This window comes from Schistocerca piceifrons, chromosome 1, assembly GCF_021461385.2.
Source record: "Schistocerca piceifrons isolate TAMUIC-IGC-003096 chromosome 1, iqSchPice1.1, whole genome shotgun sequence".
Taxonomy (NCBI): domain Eukaryota; kingdom Metazoa; phylum Arthropoda; class Insecta; order Orthoptera; family Acrididae; genus Schistocerca; species Schistocerca piceifrons.
This window is the reverse complement of record NC_060138.1, coordinates 655,159,103-655,182,497: the sequence shown is the minus strand read 5'-3', so window position 1 is coordinate 655,182,497 and position 23,395 is coordinate 655,159,103. Positions and strand designations below refer to the sequence as shown.

General features: G+C 39.8%; 1 protein-coding gene across 1 annotated transcript in view; it reads right to left on the bottom strand.

The window, feature by feature from the left end:
• The window catches only part of LOC124762456, a 90,969-nt gene that overhangs the window by 9,599 nt on the left and 57,975 nt on the right, over positions 1-23,395 (bottom strand). Inside the window, exon 5 of the mRNA XM_047249120.1 lies at positions 12,958-13,988. Coding sequence (XP_047105076.1) covers positions 12,958-13,988 — 1,031 coding nt within the window. The remainder of the gene's footprint in view (positions 1-12,957; positions 13,989-23,395) is intronic.

The following is a 23,395-nucleotide window of genomic DNA, read 5'->3' as shown; positions in this document are numbered from 1 at the left end:
TCTGGACACTCCATGATGGATACTATGTTTTAGACTGTGACATTAACATAATTAGTTCAAAAAGGTCTGACACCAGTGTGGTGGTCTAACACACAAGAAATTCTCTTCGATCATAATTAATTTTTCTGTCAGCTAAGGTAGTATAACAGATCATCCTGTACACCAGTGCACACCTATTTTATCTTTTGGCAAAACTAATAACCATGCAGTCTGTGCCAGTATCCTTCGTGCATAGGCCAAAAGCCCTTGAATTTCTCGTCATTTTCCACCAATAGTACAAGTTGTTTAGAGGTGGTGAAGGGTAATGAGATGGACGTCTGGGGATGAGAAGAGGATGTAAGAGGGGGTGTGGGGAAGAGAAGGGATGTAGGGGGGGGACCTGGTAACAAAGCAGACTGTTCCAATATGCTCATTTTCCCATTACTGCAGACATTCTTTGTCCTAGTGTGTTACCTCTCACGTGATAGTATCGATGTGCCTTTAGTCAAAAGGACAATGCTCGTCCACACAAGGCACGTGTCTCTATGAACTCTCTGCGTGATACTAAGTTACTCCCAAAGCAGTAAGATATCCAGAACTGGCACAAGCACAACATCTCAGCTCAGTACCCGTCCCAATACCCGATATATCAAGGAGCTTTTAGAGAAGAGGATATGATGGATTTCTGACAGTGTTCCCAACAGAATCAGTGTATGCATTTAGGCCAGAGTGGATGCAATGCTACACTGATAAGTGGGATCATACTGCCAAGTTTTTTATAGAGTGGCTCGATATTGTAATCACTGAAATAATATCACAGATCCTCTCAATCCGTAACGTTTCATTTCGTTTCGTTCTTTTCTTTTGGGCGCTGCACTTCTTTATCAGTCACCATAGATGGTAGGGAGACTTATTATTCGTCAAAAACAGCCTAGCCCAAATGGGTCCAAATGGCTCTGAGCACTATGGGATTTTACATGTGACGTTATCAGCTCCAAACTAGCCCAGGCATCAATGAAATGATGTTTTGTTTGGCGTTGACTTGACATGTTACACGAAAAGAAAAGAAAGCGATCAAAATGATATGAGACATATTGTTAAATAGGGGCACTACAGTTGGTTAGTTCTATGGGGATCTGGAAGCCACTACTCTCATTTCATGCTAGGCTCAGTCGTTACAAACAGCTAGATGACAGACCGAGGCTATTGAAATAAAATCTCTTTCTTTTTGGCTTATTTTACATGGAAGAGTTGTAATGTGAGCTACGATTTCTGTTAATTGGAGTGTTAGTCGAAGTGTATGGAAAATATCAATTGACTAAATATTTTATGCACATTTAGTTGGTGACAGTCCGTTACCTACAAGGTATAAACTTTTCTTAAAGAAATCTAGGTCAGTTTTTTATTTCAATATGTGATCAAATTCTCGTTCTTGTGATGTAATCCTCACTTGAAATCGTCGTTCGTGAGACATACGAAGGGACAAGATCGTGAACCGGCCGGGATGGCCGTGCGGTTCTAGGCGCTACAGTCTGGAACCGCGTGACCGCTGCGGTCGCAGGTTCGAATCCTGCCTCGGGCATGGATGTGTGTGATGTCCTTAGGTTAGTTAGGTTTAAGTAGTTCTAAGTTCTAGGGGACTGATGACCTTAGAAGTTAAGTCCCATAGTGCTCAGACCCATTTGAACCATTTTGAACAAGATCATGTCAGAGGGTACTATAACGGTGCATTCTGCGATAAATCGTTGGAAAAGATCCTCTGTAGTGCTCTTTGCTTCACAGTAGACTTCAGCTTTTTGGAAAAAGTGATTGGAATCAGGAGGAGTTTGAAGGTCATTTTACTACTTCACTCCAGGGAATTTTTCACTAACGTTCGCCTGTAGGCAAGTAAGACTAAGAGGCGAAAGGACAACTATCATCAATCACTTATACTGTTGCTAATACAAAGAGAATAATTTATGCCAGAAAACATGCACGCGTATTTCCATGTGACGGTTCAGCGTTGAACCATCATAGCAAAATGAAATTTCGTAGATGCCATATCTTACATTTACGATCCATGGTCAATATTCCTAAATATTTTACTTAAAATATAGAGTGGTTGGTATGTATGATGCCTAACTGTGCATAATAACTATTTGGCAGTTATGAGGAAGAACGATATGAGTGTGCGAACAGTCATCAATACATGCAATTTGAATGAAAGTGTAGTACAGCAGAATGATAGCCCAGACAACATGGAGGAGATGTTACCGTAGTGCTATTGGACCAAGCCCTTATGACTGCTGGACATTACTTACGGCTATTAGAATATAATACTTGTAGAAGAGTCAAGAAAGTACACTTTCTTCCTTCACAAAGTTTGTGTATTTATTTGGAAGAGCTCTGTTGAGTGGAATAAACGTTCAGGTGGATAATGTTTTGATTTCGAGGCCAAAGTGGGAAGAACATTGTAATTTGTTGAATGAGTCACTGTATGCTTTGAACGAGAAAGGAATGAAGATAAAGTTAGCAAAATCAGAACTCTCTAAGGAAGAACTGAAGTCTTTGCGATATGTTATTAGTGGACTGGGGAGGGAATCAGATCGTTAGCATCTGAGGGCTGTAGAAGGCTTTGAACCACCAACAAAATGCAGATTTGTTAGAGGGGCACTTTTTTAATTAATGCAGCTACTGAAAAGGAATGCTCGTTATTTTAGTATTCTGTACCACTCCAAATGCTTGTGGATGTGTGCTAATGTCCAAGTTTTTCAGAATCAGTCGACATCGGAAGGGATGACAGATTCACTGAACATTTGGATTTGGTATTCAAATATTGCCAGCGTTAGACAGGAACTGAAGTGTGTCCAAATTGGAACCACTTGCTTCGTGTGGGATTCCAAAAATTTTAACACTACTAATGAATTCGCAGATCACAAGCATGAAGCTTTCTTACAAATTGTAGGTTGTGACACAGCAGTCTCACTATATGGGTATTTCAAATGGTGATAAGGTATGTGAGATGTGATGAGAATATTATAGTGGATGCTTTGTCTTGGATGCCAAGTGTGAGTGGGGATGATGACGAGGGGTTACAAGACAAGGATGACATGAAATTACTGTACTTTGAAAAGTTAAAGTTGAGGATTTCACTGAAATGTATTCCACAGTATAAGGTGTGAGTACAATCCAGATGAATACTTGTAGTAGTTCAAACATTGTGACGGTGATAATCCAAAGAATAAAATCTACTATAAACTGCACAAGAGTGTTCTACTTAGGAGGAAGGACAAAAAACTAGAAGATGGGAGCCTATGTTTCTCGGACCATCATGTAAATAAATTTTTAGGCTTAGAACATGAGAGCTATGGGCATTTTGGACCATTTGCATATTCGCAAACAAGTCTCATATTTAACGATTTCTGAAAGTGGATATGAGATTAACAGCTTGTGAAATGCACCAGAAAATGAAGCAACTACCTCTATAGATTAAGGTCGAGACAAAGTGTAGTGATCACTAGATCTATAGAATTAGTAGCAGTAGTTTTGTTTGGCCCTTTGTTGCTTTTGAAAGGGAGGATGTTCAGATAATAGAGAATTTCGAAGAGGATGTCCACCGTTAGCACCATCTCCACCAACAGATAAACCCTCCAGGAAGCGTCGTCTCAGCCGACTCAAACTTATGCTGCAGACATAAATGACAGCTCTGGAATCGACCAATGCATGTAGAAAATGGTGAAGGCAGGTAGAGCCACTTCCTCTGACAAGTATAACGCTCCACAGAAGAACTGATGTTTAGATGATAGAGCGCAACATGGTGATATGTTTGGACACCCTACAATACCAGATATCAATCATCCTAACAGTTCTGTTCAATTCAGTCAAGTACAGACGAGTGTGTCGATCTGTGGGACGAAGCCTATCTGTGTACATTGGACGAGGTCGTTCCCAACAGGCTGTAGCCATTCCCCATCACCGTACAGAGGTACTAGGCACTCGCCTTGCTGACAGATTCAGAAAGACTAAATGTAACAGCAAATGTAAAAATTCTGCAAAGTAAAGAAATTTTGGCTTGTGTTTGAAGCCTACAAAAACACCATGAAATGTGTATTTGGTTGCCTGCACAAAATCTAAAAGTAAATTATAAAGAGAGGAAGCATGTGATGCAGAATGTTAGGAGAAATGACAACTTTAATTCGAAACATGGGAATGATAACATTGGGAACTGTGGGATCGAAAAGGCAGCTGAGAGTACATGAGGTTTTTCTCTTTTTGAATGAGGTGTCAAAGAGGAATATGTAGAGTCGTTTTCTTTGTAATATGTAAATCAGATTGCTTGACTAGGAGGTGTGGGGAAGACACTTAGCTGTATGTGAAGTAATTAAGAAAGTGCCAAACGAGCTATGAAGTGGAATTTGTGCTACCTGGTGATGTTATTGTTGAAAATCATAGACACAATCGTAAAAATGTTGGGGGGGGGGGGGGGGGAGGGATGTTTATCTCAGTGTGAAAGTGAGTGTTGTCAGAATAAAAGAAGTACATGGTTAATAGGAAGTGGCTTAACAGAGAGAGTACGAAGTATAATAGTAAACAATCATGCATCATATGAGATATATGAGGGTTGTCCAGAAAGTAAGTTCCGATCGGTCGTGAAATAGACACCACAGTGAAAACCCGATGAAGCTTCGCACAGATGTGCTGGGTAGTGCCTCTAGTATGACTGTCGATCGCATCACGACACTCGTTTCAGTTGTGAGCGCACTGTGAGCGAGTAAAGGTGCCTAGAACAAAGATGTCTTCTGCCAAGTAGGAGGGCCTACTGAGAGGCTTCGCCTTAATGAATGCAGCCCACCTAACACAACTGTCACACACTTCCTTCTTCATGGCAGTTTTCAGGCGCACTCTGTAGGGGCAGTGAAGACGCCTCTGCACCCTTTTCGACGGGACGTGTTCGATCACCCACAACACAGCCCTAATTGGCTCGTCCTGAAGTATCATCTGTGTTCACATGAAACGCTGAATACGAAGACAACACTTTGGCGCAGGCTACACGCTATAGACCAATGTAGAGAATTATCGGAAAGCACAGGCGGCTGCCTTCTATGATGATGGTGTTGGAAATATGGTATAACGCCACAAATGTCTAAGTCTGAGCGGCGACTATGTAGAGAAGTATCTGGAAAGTGTAGTTAACTTTTTCGAATTAGATTAGCTAGTGTGTAGGCCAAGAGATCGATGACCTTTGCAGGTCCCATAGGAACTTACCACAAATTTCCAAAAATAAAAATCCTTTATTAAAGTATGAGTATGTGTTTCCCTACATTACTTAGTTTTTGTACTTAAGGTTTTTAACATGGCAGCCCCTAGTGGCTTGCACCTCTGTTGCACTTTATTTTAATTCTAATATCTGACGCTGTCAGGTATGACCGCAGCTTTCGTATTTTTTGGTTCGTTATGCTGTAACATTTAGTTTTAATTTTGTCCGAAGAAGGTGTCCCTTGTGACACCGAAACCTAGGTCACAAATTATTTGTGTTCGCGACTGAGGGCTGTGTTTTTCAAAATTTTGTTTTTATTTCACTTAGTAAATTATAAGATTTTTGTTAACAGAAAAATTTTGTGTGCCAGATGAACCATTTCAACATATTATTGGAGAAGCAATCCAGTACCAATAGATTTGGTTTATCATTTTTGTCATCGTTTGTCAAATTTTTTATTTTTCCAGAAATGATAGTTTATTGAAAGGACGAAAGGTTGTCGTTTTGCAATCTTAGTATGCGTTATTGTGTGTAGAACCACGAATGTGGACTTGACTGTACTTATTAATATATAGTATATCAAATTAAAAGGTCACGAAGATAATGTATATATTTATATTGTTTATCGTTTTATCTTAGTGTTCTTAATGGCTCCAGTTTGAGAAGAAAACATGGGGATCTGTACATTGTCTTATTTCGTTTTATTATTGCAAATTCTGTACAACAGGGATTATAGTGGTATTATTTGCACAGCTTATATTTACACAGCATCGGTTACGATAATTGGACATGGAATAAAGAGAAAATAATCCTTCCCTCCGTCTCCCCCTAACATTTATGTTAATATCACAGATCACATGAACCACGCATAGAGCGTTCCTGCCCACGTGGGTTTATCTTTGTCTCGTTTGCCACGATGTATCGCTGTACAAATTTCAGTACTACCTGACAGTAGAAAATGTCGTAGTTGTATGTATTGTTTGCATTATGCCGAAAAATCATACCTGCAGCTTCGATATTAGCTAATGTGGTAAACATTTTCAACTCTTGTTCACTTGCAATTTTTGCATCTGCTTACACAGGGCTTAACTTTTATTTACTATATTTTATACCAGGCCACCACGAATTGCCTATGCAAGTGACTGTAACCCAAAACATACGTAGTTAGTGGGTTAAACATCGTAAGTGCCCTTTCTATTCTATTTTTTGTCTGATTTTGTTCTAGGGAGTATAGTCAGTGGTTGCTTTGTAATTTGTATTCCGATTATGTTCTCCTGATATGTTTGTAGTTATTTGAGAATGGCTACTTAGCTGGAACGTCGTAGTATGCAAAATAAAAATAAAAAGGAAATAAATGAACACCGATTTAGGGGAATTTTCCAAATAATAGCTGGCTTCTGTGGTATTATTCAAGTTTTCCACTGGTGTGACATGTATTGTGTGGACTCTTAATTTTTTCCATTCAACATTGTTTCATGACAGTTACATTGTTTTACACTGACTTCTATGGTATCCTGTTTGCATTAGTGCACAGTAGAAGTCGGGGTGGGGGTTGGGGGGGGAGGGGGGGGGTAAGGATGAATCAGTGCAAGGAGCTGCCCCGAGTATGGACATCTGCTTGCAGTTTTCTTTTAAACTGTGTGTGATAAGGTATCTTTAATGTTGATATGTTTCGACAGCATTTTTTATGTGCGCCCTCAGCATGTAGGTATTTCTGACGGTCGTTTCAACCGTAGACAGGATCGTATGTATGCACGGAGTGGTCTGTTTTGTCAAAACCTTTGTAGTTAAAATTATTCCGATTACTTTTCATGTGAATTTGTGTTGCTGAAAGTAAGTAATAAAGAATTTTTGCGAAGTGGTGGCATCATAGTTAGCATCATGTGTTCGACATCGTATCACATGTAGAGTAATTGGCGAATTATCCGATATGTGAAAAGGCCTTTAAACTGTAAGAATTTATCGGTATTGAGTAGAAACATTTTATATTAGCCTGTATGAACAATTGGACGGAAAAACCAAATGTGGGTGACATTCAATTGACAATGTTGGGAACTGAGACAGAAAGAGATGTGAAATAGCTTAGGTACTCCGTGATTAGCTTACAATAGGAATGACGTACAATAACAGCAGGCCGATATTCTCGCTTACAATAGGTTTTAAAGAGTTGAATATTAATTTCCAAATAAACCTCTCGTTGACCACGTAGTTACTTGGAAATAAAAATCCCATTCTAACTTGCAGCATCACGCGTAAAAACGAAAGGCATTTGCACCCAAATATAAAAATATAACGAACAAATTTCAATGGACAGGAATTTCCTCCAGACTGTGAACATTGCCTGGGTAGACACAATCACATCGCAACGTTCAAAACTGTCGTTTCTTCAAGGCTAGTTCGGCTGCTTCAATACATATAATCGCTATTGGACAAAACAGAAAAGTTACCTTTACCGTATTTCCCTAAAAATAAGGAGCTCAAAATGCTACTACGGAAAGGGATCAACGTCCATAAGATACGTTAATAAATTCTAAGTAAAACCGGAAGTTCATACATTATTAACAGATTTTTTTTTTGTCATCAGTCTTCTGACTGGCTTGATGCGGCCCGCCACGAATTCCTCTCCTGTTCTAACCTCTTCATCTCAGAATAGCACTCCCAACCTACGTCCTCAATTATTTGCTGGATGTATTCCAATCTCTGTCTTCCTCTACAGTTTTTGCCCTCTACAGCCCTCTAGTACCATAGAAGTCATTCCCTCACGTCTTAACAGATGTCCTGTCATCCTGTTCCTTGTCCTTATCAGTGTTTTCCACATATTCCTTTCCTCTCCGATTCTGCGCAGAACTTCCTCATTCCTTACCTTATCAGTCCACCTAATTTTCAACATTCGTATTTAGCACCACAACTCAAATGCATGGATTCTCTTCTGTTCCGGTTTTCCCACAGTCCATGTTTCACTACCATACAAATGTTGTACTCCAGACGTACATTCTCAGAAATTTCTTCCTCAAATTAAGGCTGATATTTGATATTAGTAGACTTCCCTTGGCCAAATGGCTCTGAGCACTATGCGACTTAACTTCTGAGGTCATCAGTCGCCTAGAACTTAGAACTAATTAAACCTAACTAACCTAAGGACATCACACACATCTATGCCTGAGGCAGGATTCGAACCTGCGACCGTAGCAGTCGCTCGGTTCCAGACTGTAGCGCCTAGAATCGCATAGCCACTCCGGCCAGCGTTTTCTTGGCCAGGAATGCCCTTTTTGCACATGCTAGTCTGCTTTTGATGTCCTCCTTGCTCCGCCCGCCATTGGTTATTTTACTGTCTAGGTAGCAGAATTCCTTAACTACATCTACTTGGTGGTCATCAATCCTGATATTAAGTTTCTTGCTGTTCTCATTTATACTACTTCTCATTACCTTCGTCTTTCTTCGAGTTACTCTCAATCCATACTCTGTACTCATTAGACTGCTCATTCCGTTCAGCAGAACATTTAATTCTTGTTCACTTTCACTCAGGATAGCAATGTCATCAGCGAATCGTATCATTGATATCCATTCCCCTTGAATTTCAATTCCACTCCTGCACCTTTCTTTTATTTCCATCATTGCTTCCGCGATGTATAGATTGAACAGTAGGGGCGAAAGTCTACACCCTTGTCTTACACCCTTTTTAATACGAGCGCTTCGTTCTTGATAGTCCATTCTTATTATTCCCTCTTGGCTGATGTACATGTTCTATATGACCCGTCTCTCCCTGTAGCTTACCTCTACTTTTCTCAGAATTTCGAACATCTTGAACCATTTTACATTGTCGAATACTTTTTCCAGGTCGACAAATCCTATGAACGTGTCTTCATTTTTCTTTAGTCTTGCTTCCATTATTAACCGCATCATCAGAATTGCCTCTATCGTGCCTTTGCCTTTTCTAAAGCCAAATTAATCCTCAGCTAGCGCATCCTCAATTTTCATTTCCATTCTTCTGTATATTATTCTTGTAAGCAACTTGGATGCATGAGCTGTTAAGCTGATTGTGCGATAAATCTCGCGCTTGTCAGATCTTGCCGTCTTCGGAACTGTGTGGATGATGCTTTTCCGAAATTCAGATGGTATATCACCAGACTCATACATTCTACAACCCAACGTGAATAGTCGTTTTGTTGCCACTTCACCCAATGATTTTAAAAATTCTGATGGAATGTTATTTATCCCTTCTGCTTTATTTGATCTTAAATTCTGATTCTAATACTGGATCTCCTATCCCTTCTAACTCGACTCCTGTTTCTTCTTCTATCACATCAGACAAATTTTCCACTCATAGAGGCTTTCAATGTATTCTTTCCACCTATACGCTCTCTCCTCTGCATTTAGCAGTGGAATTCCCGTTGTACTCTTGATGTTATCACCTTTGCTTTTAATGTTATCGAAGGGTGTTTTGACTTTCCTCTATGCTGAGACTGTCCTTCCGAGAATCATTTCTTTTTCGATGCATTCACATTTTTCGTGCAGCTATTTCGTCTTAGCTTCCCTGCACTTATTATTTAATTCGTTCCTCAGCGCCTCGTATTTCTGTATTCCTGAGTTTCCTGGAACATTTTTGTACTTCCTCCTTTCATCGATCAGTTGAAGTATTTCTTCAGTTACCAATTGTTTCTTCGCAGTTACCCTCTTCGTACCTATGTTTTCTTTCCCAATTTCTGTGATGGCCCTTTAGAGATGGTCATTCCTCTTCAACTGTACTGCCTACTGATCTCTGATCTATTCCTTACTGCTGTATCTATAGCCTTAGTGAACTTCAACCTATCTCGTCATTCCTTAATACTTCCGTATCCCACTTCTTTCCGTATTGATTCTTTCCGACTAATGTCTTAAACTTCAACCTGCTCTCCATCGCTACTATATTGCGATCTGAGTCTATATCAATCCAATATCTGATTTCGGAATCTCTGTCTGACCATGATGTAATCTCACTGAAATCTTCTCCTATCACCCGGCCTTTTCCAAGTATACCTCCTCCTCTTGTGATTCTTGAACGTAGTATTCGCTATTACTAGCTGAAACTCGGTACAGAACTCAATTAGTTTTTCTCCTCTCTCATTCCTGGTCCCAAGCCCATATTCTCCTGGAACCTTTTCTTCTACTCCTTCCCCTACAAAAAATGGCTCTGAGCACTATGGGACTCAACTGCTGAGGTCATTAGTCCCCTAGAACTTAGAACTAGTTAAACCTAACTAACCTAAGGACATCACAAACATCCATGCCCGAGGCAGGATTCGAACCTGCGACCGTAGCGGTCTTGCGGTTCCAGACTGCAGCGCCTTTAACCGCACGGCCACTTCGGCCGGCTTCCCCTTACAACTGCATTCCAGTCCCCCATGACTATTAGATTTTCATCCCCCTTTACATACTGTATTACCCTTTCAATATCGTCATACACTTTCTCTATCTCTTCACCTTCAGCCTGCGGCGTCGGCATGTATACCTGAAATGTCATTTTCGGTGTTGGTTTGCTGTCGATTCTGATAAGAACAACCTTGTCACTGAACTGTTCACAGTAACATACTCTCTCCCCTACCTTCCTCTTCATAACGAATCCTACCCCCGTTATGCCATTTTCTGCTGCTGTTGATATTACCCTACACCCATCTGACCAAAAATCCTTTTCTTTCCCCTTGACTTCACTGACCCCTACTATATCTAGATTGAGCGTTTGCATTTCCCTTTTCAGATTTTCTAGTTTCCCTACCACGTTCAATCTCCTCACATTCCACGCCCCGACTTGTTATAATTTCGTTGATTATTCAGTATTTTTCTCACAGTAACCTCCCCTTTGGCAGTCCCCTCCGGGAGATCCGGATGGGGGACTATTCCGGAATCTTTTGCCGATGGAGAGACCATCATGACACTTCTTCAATTACAGGCCAGATGTCCTGTGGATACACGTTACGTGTCTTTAATGCAGTGGTTTCCATTGCCTTCTGCATCCTCATGCCGTTGATCATTGCTGATTCTTCCGCCATTAAGGGCAGTTTCCCGCCCCTAGGACAAGAGAGTACCCTGAACCTCTGTTCGCTCCTCCGCCCTCTTTGACAAGGCCTTTGGCAGAATGAGATTGAATTCTTATGCAGGAAGTCTTCGGCAGACAATGCTAATTATTAATCAAAATGCTGGTTATTAATCAAATTCTGAGCATCGGCGGGAACCCGGGGCCGAAGACGTTCTTGATTATGAAACCAAGTCACTACCCCTAGTCCACGGGTGCTATTCGGTTAACAGGTACGTAGCACGTATTCAAACAATATCGTCCTTGTGAACACAATTGGCTCTTTATTGGCAGGCAGTATTGCTATCGACAGGGTATCTCAAGTTGATTCCAAGTTTCTACGTTGCCAGAAGGCTTCTGACAGCGCTACTCTCAAGCGGCTTCTGGTCAAACTGCGTTCCTATGGTGTCTCGTCTCAGTGCTTCTGGGTTTGTTATTTCCTGTCAGTAAGATCACATTTTGTGATAATTAATGGAAGTTCTCAAGGGAAATAAAATTGATACGTGGCTTCTCAGGGAACTGTCAGAGGCTCCCTGCTATATTCCTAACCCACATAAACGACTTGTGTCAATCTGAGCAGCCCTCTTATACTATTTGCAGATGATGCTCTAATTTACTTCCTAATAAACTCGCCAGAAGATCGATAGAAATTGCAAAATGGTTTACACAAAATATCTGCATGTTGAAAACGTGGCAATTGAGCTTGAACAATAAAAAGTGAGGTCTTCCATGTGAGTACTAAAAACTACCTTAAATTTCGGTAACACGATAAACTACACAAATTTAAAAGTTACTAATCCAACTAAATACCTAGCGATAACATGTAGTAAGAGATTAAATTGGAATCATCACACTGAAAATTTGGGGGAGATTAGTCAAAGACTGAGTCTTATTGGTAGAAAGAAGATGCAAAAAATCTATTAAAGAGCCTGCCTATACTACATTTGTGCGTCCTCTGCTAGAGTATTGCTGTGCGGTATGGATCCTTATTAGATAGGACTGACGGAGAACATCGAGAAAACTTACAGAAGGCAGCTCGTTTTGTATGATCGCGTAATAGGGGAGAGATTGTCACGGAAATGATAGATGGGTTGGCAGTCATTGAAAGAGAGGAGTTTTTCGCGAAATTTCACTCATAAACTTTTTCCTCCGAATGTGACAACATTTTGTTGGCTCCCAAGTACACTAGAAGAAACGACCATGCTAATACGATAAGAGAACTCAGAATTTGCACAGCAAAATTTAGGTGTTCATTGTTTCCACGTGCTATTCGAGACTGGATCAGTCAAGAAATGGTCTGAAAGTGGATCTGTGAACCCTGGGCCAAGTACGTAAGTGTGAATTGCGTAGTGGTCATGTAACTGTAGATGAAAAGTCCAGGGTGGATTCCCTATCCCGCCCTTTCAATCCGGGTCCGTACTAATGATGTCGTTATCAATATGGCCTAATTTTCCTTCTTACCTTTCTTCTTCTACCATTCCCTCCTTTCCTTCCTCCTTGTACCGAGAAAGCAAATCTGTTCACGAAATATATTACCTGCTATTGAAAGCATCACATCGCAGAATTGGTAATGGTTATTCCATAAATCCAGTTGTTTTCGTATTTGTCACGTAAGACATTCTTTGGTGAAAGTGTAGTAGAACCAGCAACCAAGTTTCAAAAAAGACATAAATATTTATAAAAACAGTCTTACGTTGAATCCGATGACGGTTGTGAGCGGCACCCAGTCGAAGGCAGAGGGCACCTCACCCTGGGTCTCGTCCACGTAGAAGTAGGCGCCCATGGCGGTCAGGCAGACACAGCACCCGGTAAGGCCCAGAATCCCGAGCGGCCGCCGGCCAACTCTTTCAACAATGAAGGACGACGAAATACTCGATACAAGCGAAACGGCCGTTACGATGATGGAAGACACATCCGCGTCGAAACCGCTTCCACTCTTCTCGAATATGTACGTCGTGTAGGTACCAAACGCTATTGCACCAGTGGACGAGTGGAGCAAGACGAACCCGGACATTATCAGCAGAGTCCTGCGGTGCACTGGTACCAAGAAAAGGTCTTTCAGCCTCCCTTTGGTCTCTTGCTTCTGTCGGATTGCTCTGTACATTGAGTCAAGCTCCGAGCGCAGTTCCTCTGGTGTCAACTCGCCCCTGTACCTTACGAGACTCTTCACAGCTTCAGATTCTCTGTTACGCAGAAGGAAGAAGTACGGTGACTCGGGCATCCACACAAATGTGACAATGAAGATAATGGGGACGGCAGTGCACATGAAGGAAACAGTCGAAACGGACAAGTAGGGCGCTGCGCAGTACATGAAAAGGCTGCCGCAGTTCATCAACACGATGTGAATCATCATGAGCGTGCCTCGTAATTCGGTGTCAGCGATTTCGCACAGAAACATAGTGGAAGGGCTACTCATTAGACCGCCAGATAAGCTTCCTATCGTCATGGCAACCATCAGCATTTCATAAGAGTTTGAGAAAGCGACCATTGGCCACCAGACGAGGAGTGGCGCAGCGGCGGAGAGAATCAGCTTCTTCCTGCCGATGATGTCCACAGCGTAGCCAGCGGAGAACGTCGCTACCAGCCCCGTCAGCGAGTTGATGGAAGCCAGCCACGAGGCCTGGTCTGCGGTGATCGGGGCCGGAGAGTCCTCTGACTGCAGAATGGGGAGCGTCGTAGCCGACCAAGCCGCGAACGAGCCATATGCAGTGTATATCAGCGACCCTGTGGATTAAGACATTAAACACCATTGCAGCCATGAACCTTTTAAAGTCAGTCATTAGTAAGTGCTAGGGAGCCCCTGCGAAATTTCTCACTTTTGTACTTAACAGTAATGACATACCAGTATTGCTTGTAGTATCTAACTTCTGACAGTAATATTTACATTTACTTGTTGTTGAAGAGAAGTTTGATAGGAAATAAGCATATAAAATACAAAGAATTAAATGTATGCGAAATGGGTAGGTTAGAACATAGTGTTTCCTTCTTACTTGGTATATCACTAAAGCCACAATAACCCTTAACTGTGTTTCGAGATTTTAATTGCACTTCGTATTTTATGTGAACATGTTAGGCTGTAGTAGAAATAGGTAAATCACAAATCAAATCGACAGTGACAAATGTGTCTGTCGTTTCGAAAAGTGTATTTTTTAAAAAGGTGAACTTGTAAGATGGGCAGAAATAATGGACGACAGGTATGGCGACAGTTATTATCTATGACAATATTGTGTACAAATTATTCAGTTAATAAATACTTTAAAACAAATAGAATGGTATTTGTAAGAAGATAGTATGAAAAGGATAGTCTCTTATTCGTGACTAATAAGTTAGCTCCTTAAAAGACTGGAATGAAGCTAGGTATCCACGATGCTCTTTTGACTGCAATACATAAGTCTCTTCCATGTTAAAGTTTTAGAGTGAAATCGCTATGTAGTGTCAGATGCCAGTAAAAAAATCCATCCAACGATACCTCATTCATCCCTTTACCATTAGTATGTGTTGAGAAAAAGGGATGTTGACTTGAGAAATGATAAAGGCTGAGTCAAAAAGGACTTTAAAACTTTGGTATGATTTAGAAATTTATTGATATAAATTACAGAGTCGGTAGATGTGGCATTTTGTAGCAAACAACCTCAAGTGTCACAAAAGTGTCAAGTGTCATTTTGGTTCTATGTTACTTCCATTGATGTTGCGGCAAACATCCCAGCGGTAATCAAGTTCTTCCCACAGTTGTTGCTACAAATCTGGTGTAACTTGTGCAACGGCATCTTAGATTCGGTGTTTCAGGTCGGCTAAATTGTTTGGTAGGGGAGGAACATATACACGTCTTTAATGAAACCCCAGAGAAAGAAATCCAATGTTGCCAAGTCTGGGGTGCCAGGTGGCCATGCGATGGGCACTTCACGACCAATCCACCAATCTGGGAAGTGATTAATCGAGGAAAGCTCGAACTTTCGTGAGGAAATGAGGTGGTACATCGTCTTGCTTGTGGTAAACTATCCCATCTCGGTCATCTTCATCGATCTCTTGGTTAAAAAGTTTAGAAGCATACCCAGACACACAATACTAGAGACAGTTTTCTCCATGACGATGAAAGAGCCATACATCTCCCATTTCTTAAGGGCATGAAACACATTACCTCGGGGGCTGTCACGAACGTGTTCCGGGGTTGCTTGTGGATTTTCGCTGCCCCATATTCTGAAGTTGTGTTCACAATGCCACTGATATGAAAGGTTGACTCATAGCTGAAGATTATTGTATTCAGCGATGTCTTGTCGTCTTCTAGTTGATGCAACATTTCCGCACAGATTTACCCATGAGGAACCTTATCTGTAACACTAATGTGCTGTGCCATTGCGAATCTATGCGGTTTCAAGTATAAACTTCTGTGCACTACTTGCCTAATAGTCTTTTGTGTAATGCCCGTCTCGCGAGGTGCACGTTGCACTGGTTTTTGTGGACTGTTGGCAAAGTTCTCCCTAACTCGTTCGACATAATCATCAAAACGCGGGCAACGTGGTGATTTATCATGTCGCAGTGAACAAACTGCCTCAACAAAGTGCTTGTGCCAAGAGTAAATTTTAGGCTTGCTTGGAAGTTATTTAGGGTATTCGGTGCGAAATTTACGCCGAACAGTTATTGCAGAATTCGTTTCGCGAAATTAAAACACACAGCGAGTACGATCCACTTTAGTGAAAGTATCCATTTTAACTGTCCACTACGCTAGCGCTCCTACTGACGGAATGGGGTACTGAAGCACAACATCAATCAAACTTAGGTTGTTCGCTACAAAATGACACACCCATCGATTCTGTAGGTTATCTCAGTAAATATCTACATCACTCCAAAGATGTAAAACCATTTTCACTCACCCTATACATTAACTAAAACAAGTACGTACTCAAACATTTTTCAGTTTTCCTAAGTCATTCTTTTTGTAACCATTTTCGACAACAAAATTAGCCGCTATCTTCACGTAATAGAGTGCCATGAAAGTGACAGTGTCATTACTGAAAATTCCCATACTATCGATGAATCAGGCTTGCAAACACTGGAGAACGATTGTTATTGAATATACTCAAACACGTCAAATTAATTCAATTTCAATGCTAAGCTAGACTTTACACCTCCATCATTGGGTGGATTTATTGCAGTTACAACGTGTAGGAGTTTTGCCAGTACGACTTTCCTGAGCAACGTGTGCCATTGTCTTGCAGTAGCAGACAAAAATCTATTTTAGCAGATCACGCAGGTGAAGAGCACTGTAAATGTGAATCCTACCAGCATGCACTCGCTCTTTTTCCAGTAGTGTGTACATCACGTACAATTCCTGTAAGGTGGGCTAAGCAAAAATGGCGTATTAGGTTGTAATAAATGTAAAGAACACCAAAATAATAATTCTGTCAACATCAGAAAATTTATATTATATTTTCAATAGTTCTTGTAATAATATCTCTAGAGAGTGAACGACAGAATAGCACAGCAAAAACAACTTATAAAAACCCATTGAAAGACATGTTGTATATTAATTACGCAAAATATCGTAACACAGCATACTAGAATGTTGCCTAATCTATGAAATAGAGAATGGTGGTATAGAAATCATACTCACTCCAACACATACGCGAGCATGGACCCATCTCACTGAAGGGAGAAATAAATACTCGATTTTTCTCTAACACGACATACTAGCAAGTAATAGAAGCAAGTGAATTGATAGATCCAGTCTTTCTAGATATCTGACTGATATTGTACCATACTGTCAGTATCACCAAATGTAACTTTCGCTTAAAGAATGTAACCTCAGATAGAATCCAGTACATTGTACTGGGCAACAAGTGTGCAACAGAAAGTAAAGTAATTTTGGGATTAGCTTAGGGAAATACAACAGGACTCGTTATGTCCTCAGTATACATAAACTATTGTTAATATTGTGATAGCGGCACTGTCAGATTGCTTACTAAAGATTGTGTTGTGTGATTTCTGTTGATACTGTTATCAGGTGGGATTTTATGACTCATGCCCCATATATCAGCAGGAAGGGAATTTGGATGATAGTGCAATATTTAAGGAAGTGCGCTGCAAATCATGGGAAGTTCCCTATATTAACTAGTATAAGGGCTCCAATTTTTATATGGTAAATTCAGAGTGCAGTCCATTGCTATCAGTGTGGATACTTTCCTTGGTAAACATAGTAGTAAGAGCATTGAAGATTTATTTGCATTAACTTCATTAACAGAAGGTAACATTATATTTTTATAGCCTGAATGATTTTCTCTTTAGATATAGTTTTGTTACGATGTACGTTATCAAATACGAGATCTGAATTCGTATTGCAATTTGGACGAAATTTTATCGAATACCATTTGTTCATATACAACAGTTCCATATTTATACATCAGAGAGAGGAAAAAGGTAAAGTATTTGCCGTTACAAACTTCACAAGTGCTCCTTCGTTTCCATTGCGTCTCGTTTTCAAGTTCAGTTTAAAGTTCATAAATTCTTTAAGACAAGTGTATTTTAATACATATACTGTCATGGGCATTAAGTGCGGCTGCTGTTGTGGATTAGTAAGTGAGGACTGCAGATTCTAGTTTCACATGAGAGAATGCGATGGGGTAGAAGAGGGATGGTGAGACTCTTCAATGGACATGTACGATTGGCGGGACAAACAGAAAAATCACTGAAATGGAAATTAGTGAGGCGGCCAAATTTAAATTAGAGGACTTAAAGAAGGGAAAATGAACAACAGCATGGGAATAGGTAACAGGAAACGACTGAAGAAAGATAAATTTATAGAGCTCGTTCAATGTGAAGGGAAAATGAACTACAGCACGGGAACAGGTAACAGGAAACAACTGAAGAAAGATAAATTTATAGAGCTCGTTCAATGTCAGGCAGAATAATAAAAGTGACTTGTTACGTGAGCTAGGAGATAAAGACCCTCATCCAGCAACAGATGCACACAGGAAGCAGCCGACTGCTAGAAAGGAGATTTCGACTTGATCGAAAAGAAACGAGTCACGAAGATAAAAGTCGTGTTACAGTTGTGCCAGTTTTTATGGTGTACAGATAAAGTAACCAATCTCTAAATATTGTTTGTACCTACAATAATTAGCATTATTTATGGTACTAAATACTAATGAATTTTGATGTATTATGATCATCGATGTTTAAATAGCAGATAAAGATTTCACATACTTCTTACACACGTTTACATCTCTATCGTTGTATAAAATAAATTTGTAGTACTATAATTCACAAAACCCCATGTATTTATCGTTTCTGCCCGCATGTAATGCCCTAGATTTAATGTCAAACGCTTTTCACAATAACATAACAGTAATTTACGATTTCTTTCCCAAAAAAATTCCATATCTTTGTATCCTTGCATTGCGCCATCTTTGACACTCATATACTTTGTAGTCTGTGTATTTTTTTGCGTTTGTTGCAAATCAAAACATGTGGTGCACATTGAAAATTCCATTTTTGACCGAACGAAAGTAGTTTACAAGGCAGTGCAACGCTTGTGCCCATGAAAATCAAAACATTCTTGAGAACGTATATCATAGCAAGAAAATTGCAAAAACAAATGCGCCAGATGGACGTTTCACGTAAGTTGTATTCCAGCACAAATATGTAGCGCAATCATTTTGGTTACTCATTTGTAATTGTTAATTATTGTTTATCCTAGGGCAACTCACAGGAAACCAATGTATATTGGTATAACAGTCTGTCCAGAAATAATGTGAGATACAGTATAAGGTGTGACCTGGACACGTTAGGACCGGTAACTGTGCACACAAACATGAGCCTTATGTAGTCTCTTCGGCGGCATGATCAACCCTGCCTTTACAAAGCTGTAAATCGAGTAACTGAGAACTGAGAGGGTTACTGTGGGCTTCAGAGACAGCTCAAATTAGAGGTGGCCCACTTGACGTTATTGATAGATGAAAATACTCGAGGATTACGAAGAGAATAGAAAGGTTAAGAGATATTTTAGCCGACAGAATAAAGGGCACAATGACACATAAGAAAATTCTTGTATATATTGCTGTGGAAGGGGTGCATTAGCTAGGTACTGAAATATTAGAGGCTGGAGAAACAAAGCTAATAATGTTATTATCTACGTAAATGAACAGAGAAGAGGAAATTTAATCGAAGAAACTCGTCTCTCTTACACATTTCATAGCTGTTTTTCTCTTTTTTAGTCCTACAGAGTTTGGACCTTCCCGGAGGTGCATGAATAGCAACATAGATCTGTGACCTTTATTCCTTATGATGGGGGCATATCGTTTAAGATTAGAAGAATTTAAAGAAATTTTTGCGCTAAGAGTGTTCCGCGTATCTTCAAAGATGAGGGCACTACTCGGCTCTGTGAAAGATGATATGAGGCTTAGGAAACCTGGCATAAATAAAATTCCGTGTCAGTGAGGAAAGGCTTATATCGGCCGTTCTAGTAGCACAGTTCAGGCCAGGTGCGTGCCACATGGCCGTTATACGAAGCTACAACAGCAAGAAAAATTCTCGTTACCAGAACATTGCTTAAACGATGGACACCGAATGAAATTCGACGAGACTGTGACAGTTGACAACACTTCCGGTTTTGGAACAGTTTTCATAAAGAGGCGCTTGAAATTAAGTTGGAGGATAATTTGATTAATAGAGACAATAGTTTTCCGCTTAGCAGGACGTGGAAGCCATACCCCGCATCAAAACAGAACGTTCTTAGGTGCAGCCCGCACGAGTGTTTGAAAATAGTCTCTAGTTACGATATATTTTTGCCGCTGATGTTCTACTAAGGGCGGCGCTACCAAATTAGTGCTGGAGGCCAGGAACAGTGATGGGCGGCGCATGGGCTTGGTCGTCTATATTAGACGCCTATACAGAACGACGATTTGGGGCCTTGACACCACTTTTCAGCGGGACTCAGGAGCTGCAGCACTGCAATGAGGATGGCGGACAGTTATATTACCGAAATATTGAATCACGTTGATTTTAGGATCCAGCAGCAAGCCAGAGCGTAGCTTGGGTCAAAATACGGGCTTCATCTCATCAGAATCGGAACAGAGAAAAAAAGATATCGAAATTTAAATTTCATCTAAAACCAGCTGCTCAGATTAGTAGTTCGGATGTTTAATCATCATGGCGTAGTACACTAAAGAACCAACAGATGGTGCTATTAGTTTCGTAATAAACCAGAGAACCAACAAATTTCATTTTAATGTTTTTAACTCAGTAACGGATGTATTTTTTCATAACTTTAAGTCACTGACAAAATTAAACGCCGCGATCTTGTCTTAACAAATCCAAACTAACAGCGAATTTACTTGGCTACGATACGGGATTTACTGATTTCACTTTCTGTATTAAATACTTGACAACATTGCTTTGCTTTTTTCGATTGGCTTTATTTGTATTCTTTGCTAGCAAAAACGAATTTATGACGTTGATGTTTTATTAAGTTTGTTTTGTGATTTGGGTGCCTACTCATTACATTTTTATTTAGTTTTGTTTACCATTAAAATGCCTAGAGAACGGTCGAGTCTTTCTGAATACACCAAAACATCTAAAAGACTGAGGGCTGTGCAGTCTGAAGAAACCAATGAAGATCGATCGTGAGGCGAGACCAGCTTCAGCCTTTAACTCGCTATTTGGCAGCTTGTTCCGAAAGCGAGGTGCGATATGATTTAGATCGAGAGCGTCATGCATTGTCACGATCCTGAGACTCTTTCACTCACAAATACTTAAAGTTACTTTCTCTCCAACATAAGATCATAGAAGCGGAGATTTTGAGGGTAGTCGTGTAGGCGAGAGAATTAATGTACCCTGACTCCGGCGTATTCCTAAGAATTTACCATTTCGCTTAAGCGTACAATTCCCGGTGGGCGTGGACCTTAGTGTAGATTGATTTTCACACAGGTAGGTCTACATGGCTTTTTACCACGCTCTTAGTTTATGTACGGAATCATACCACTTCAAATATTGATACATATAAGCTTTAGAAGTAAAAAATGAAATCCATGTGTACAAATTCTCGGGCACAGTTATAAATAACTACCCAGGCAATGCAAGGTTACTCAGCTAATACCAAATATGTCAGCAATTAAAGAGACAATGGATAACAAAAAGCGTTGAAGTACTGTGTAATAGAAAGTAAGAATTATACCTGATGGTCAGGACAAAAACAAATGTGCAGCTACTTTCATATTGTATAAGGTACTGTTGTTTACTGGGAAGAGTTACAAGACAATCAAAAAGCTTGTATCTAATGACAGACATTAATAATACTGAAAATAAAACGAAGACTATGCGAAGTGTAGTAGGAAGGGAAACAGGAAAGTTTATTACGCAACAATATGACCTTGTAATTAAAGACGTTAACTGAAAGTTCCATGACTTCAAACATATAGGAAGCCTGATTAACAGTCACTTTATAAATGTAACTGAGGAACTCTGTACGGTCAGTTCTAAAGAAAAAGCTTGCAATACCACAAATATTCATAATTCAACTGAAGAGCATTTCAACTTCTTTCAGTGAAACCAGGAAAATAATTAACTCACTTGAAAGTAAAAATTCTCTTGGGGTTAACAGCATTTCAAGAAAAGTACAGGTACTGTAATCAGCATAATATTAAATGCAGTACTTCCATAAAGTATCTTTCCAGACAGACTAAAGTCTGACATTGTTACATCCCTCTTTAAAATATGAATGACTATTGGTGGTTTCATTACTAGCTTCCTTGTCAAAAGTTTTTTTTTAAAAAAACTAACGTATTTAAGACTGGTTGAGCGTGTCTAAGATGCTGAGTCAGTAGCAATTTGGATTCCAGATGGCTTCTCCACTGTACATTCACTCTACCTTTACACATACCATGTCTTAAAATATCTGTATGACAAGATTTCCCCTACTGGCATTTCTTATGATCTGTCTAAGGCATTTGACTGAACACATCACAATATTATTTCACAAAGACTTAACGTTTATGTTTTAAGAAAGGCATTACGCTAATGCTGACATCTATTACATTTTATTCACCAACAGGTTTCAGTAGAAGAACGTGCTCGTGATAGCCAAAATATTATTACATATCCACCATTCATCTTACCAAAATGCAGTACAAGGCGCAAAATTAAATTCAAACAGTACAGGAGGAATACAGGCAGCTCATTGTCTTCATTCAAACCGACCAGCACCTACTTCTTCTTTCGCTGTACTGTTTGAACTAAATTATGCGTCTTGCACTGTATTTTTTTGATATTTATGACATATTGCAAAATGAACATGGTCTTGAGCTGAAACAGGTTGCCGAATAAAGTATAATACAAGTCAGCATTAGTGTCATGAATTTCTTAAAATATACACATGCTGATATCCGCCTGGAAGACATGTTTAACGTTTATGCCTGTAAGAGTATAATGAATAAAGGGTCCACTTCATATTTAAATGGTAAGACATAAAGGCTCACTCAGACAGTATATGCAGTTCTCATGATAAACCTTCTTCTGAGTGTGAAGAAATTACTACTGGTGTTCCACAGGTTTCAGGATGTTACCCCTCATGTTCTTGGGTATCTACGAATAACATTCAATCTTACAAATAAGAAGCAGAATTCGTCCTCTTTACTGACGATGTAGGCATCGTAATAAAGTCTGAATGAGCTGCAACAACGTAAGGTGTAAAAATGAAGTATTAAAAATTATTAGTAATTGGTTCTTGGTAAGTTTTCTGTCACTCAGAGAAATTGCTGTTCGTTCAAGTCCTGTACAAGTCATGAAATGTTATTATCAATGATAGTGAAAAATAAGTATGTAAAACTATGTATCAATGATGTGAAAAAGTAATCATGTAAATGTGGTTGCTTGAAATTGGTGTTTTTGCATATTGATCAGAACTTTAACTGGAAATCACATATTATGGACCTTCTGAACTTCTTTAGGTCAGGTATATTTGCTCTATGTCTAATTCCTGATTGTAGTGATGAAACATCAGACAATTAACTTAGTTTACTATTCCATTCTTTGATGTCATATATTAACAGTTTTATGGGACAGTTCTACATATATGCATAAGCAGTCATTGCACAAAACATCTTGCACAAATAATGCCTCTATCCACCTTCAAATTTCAC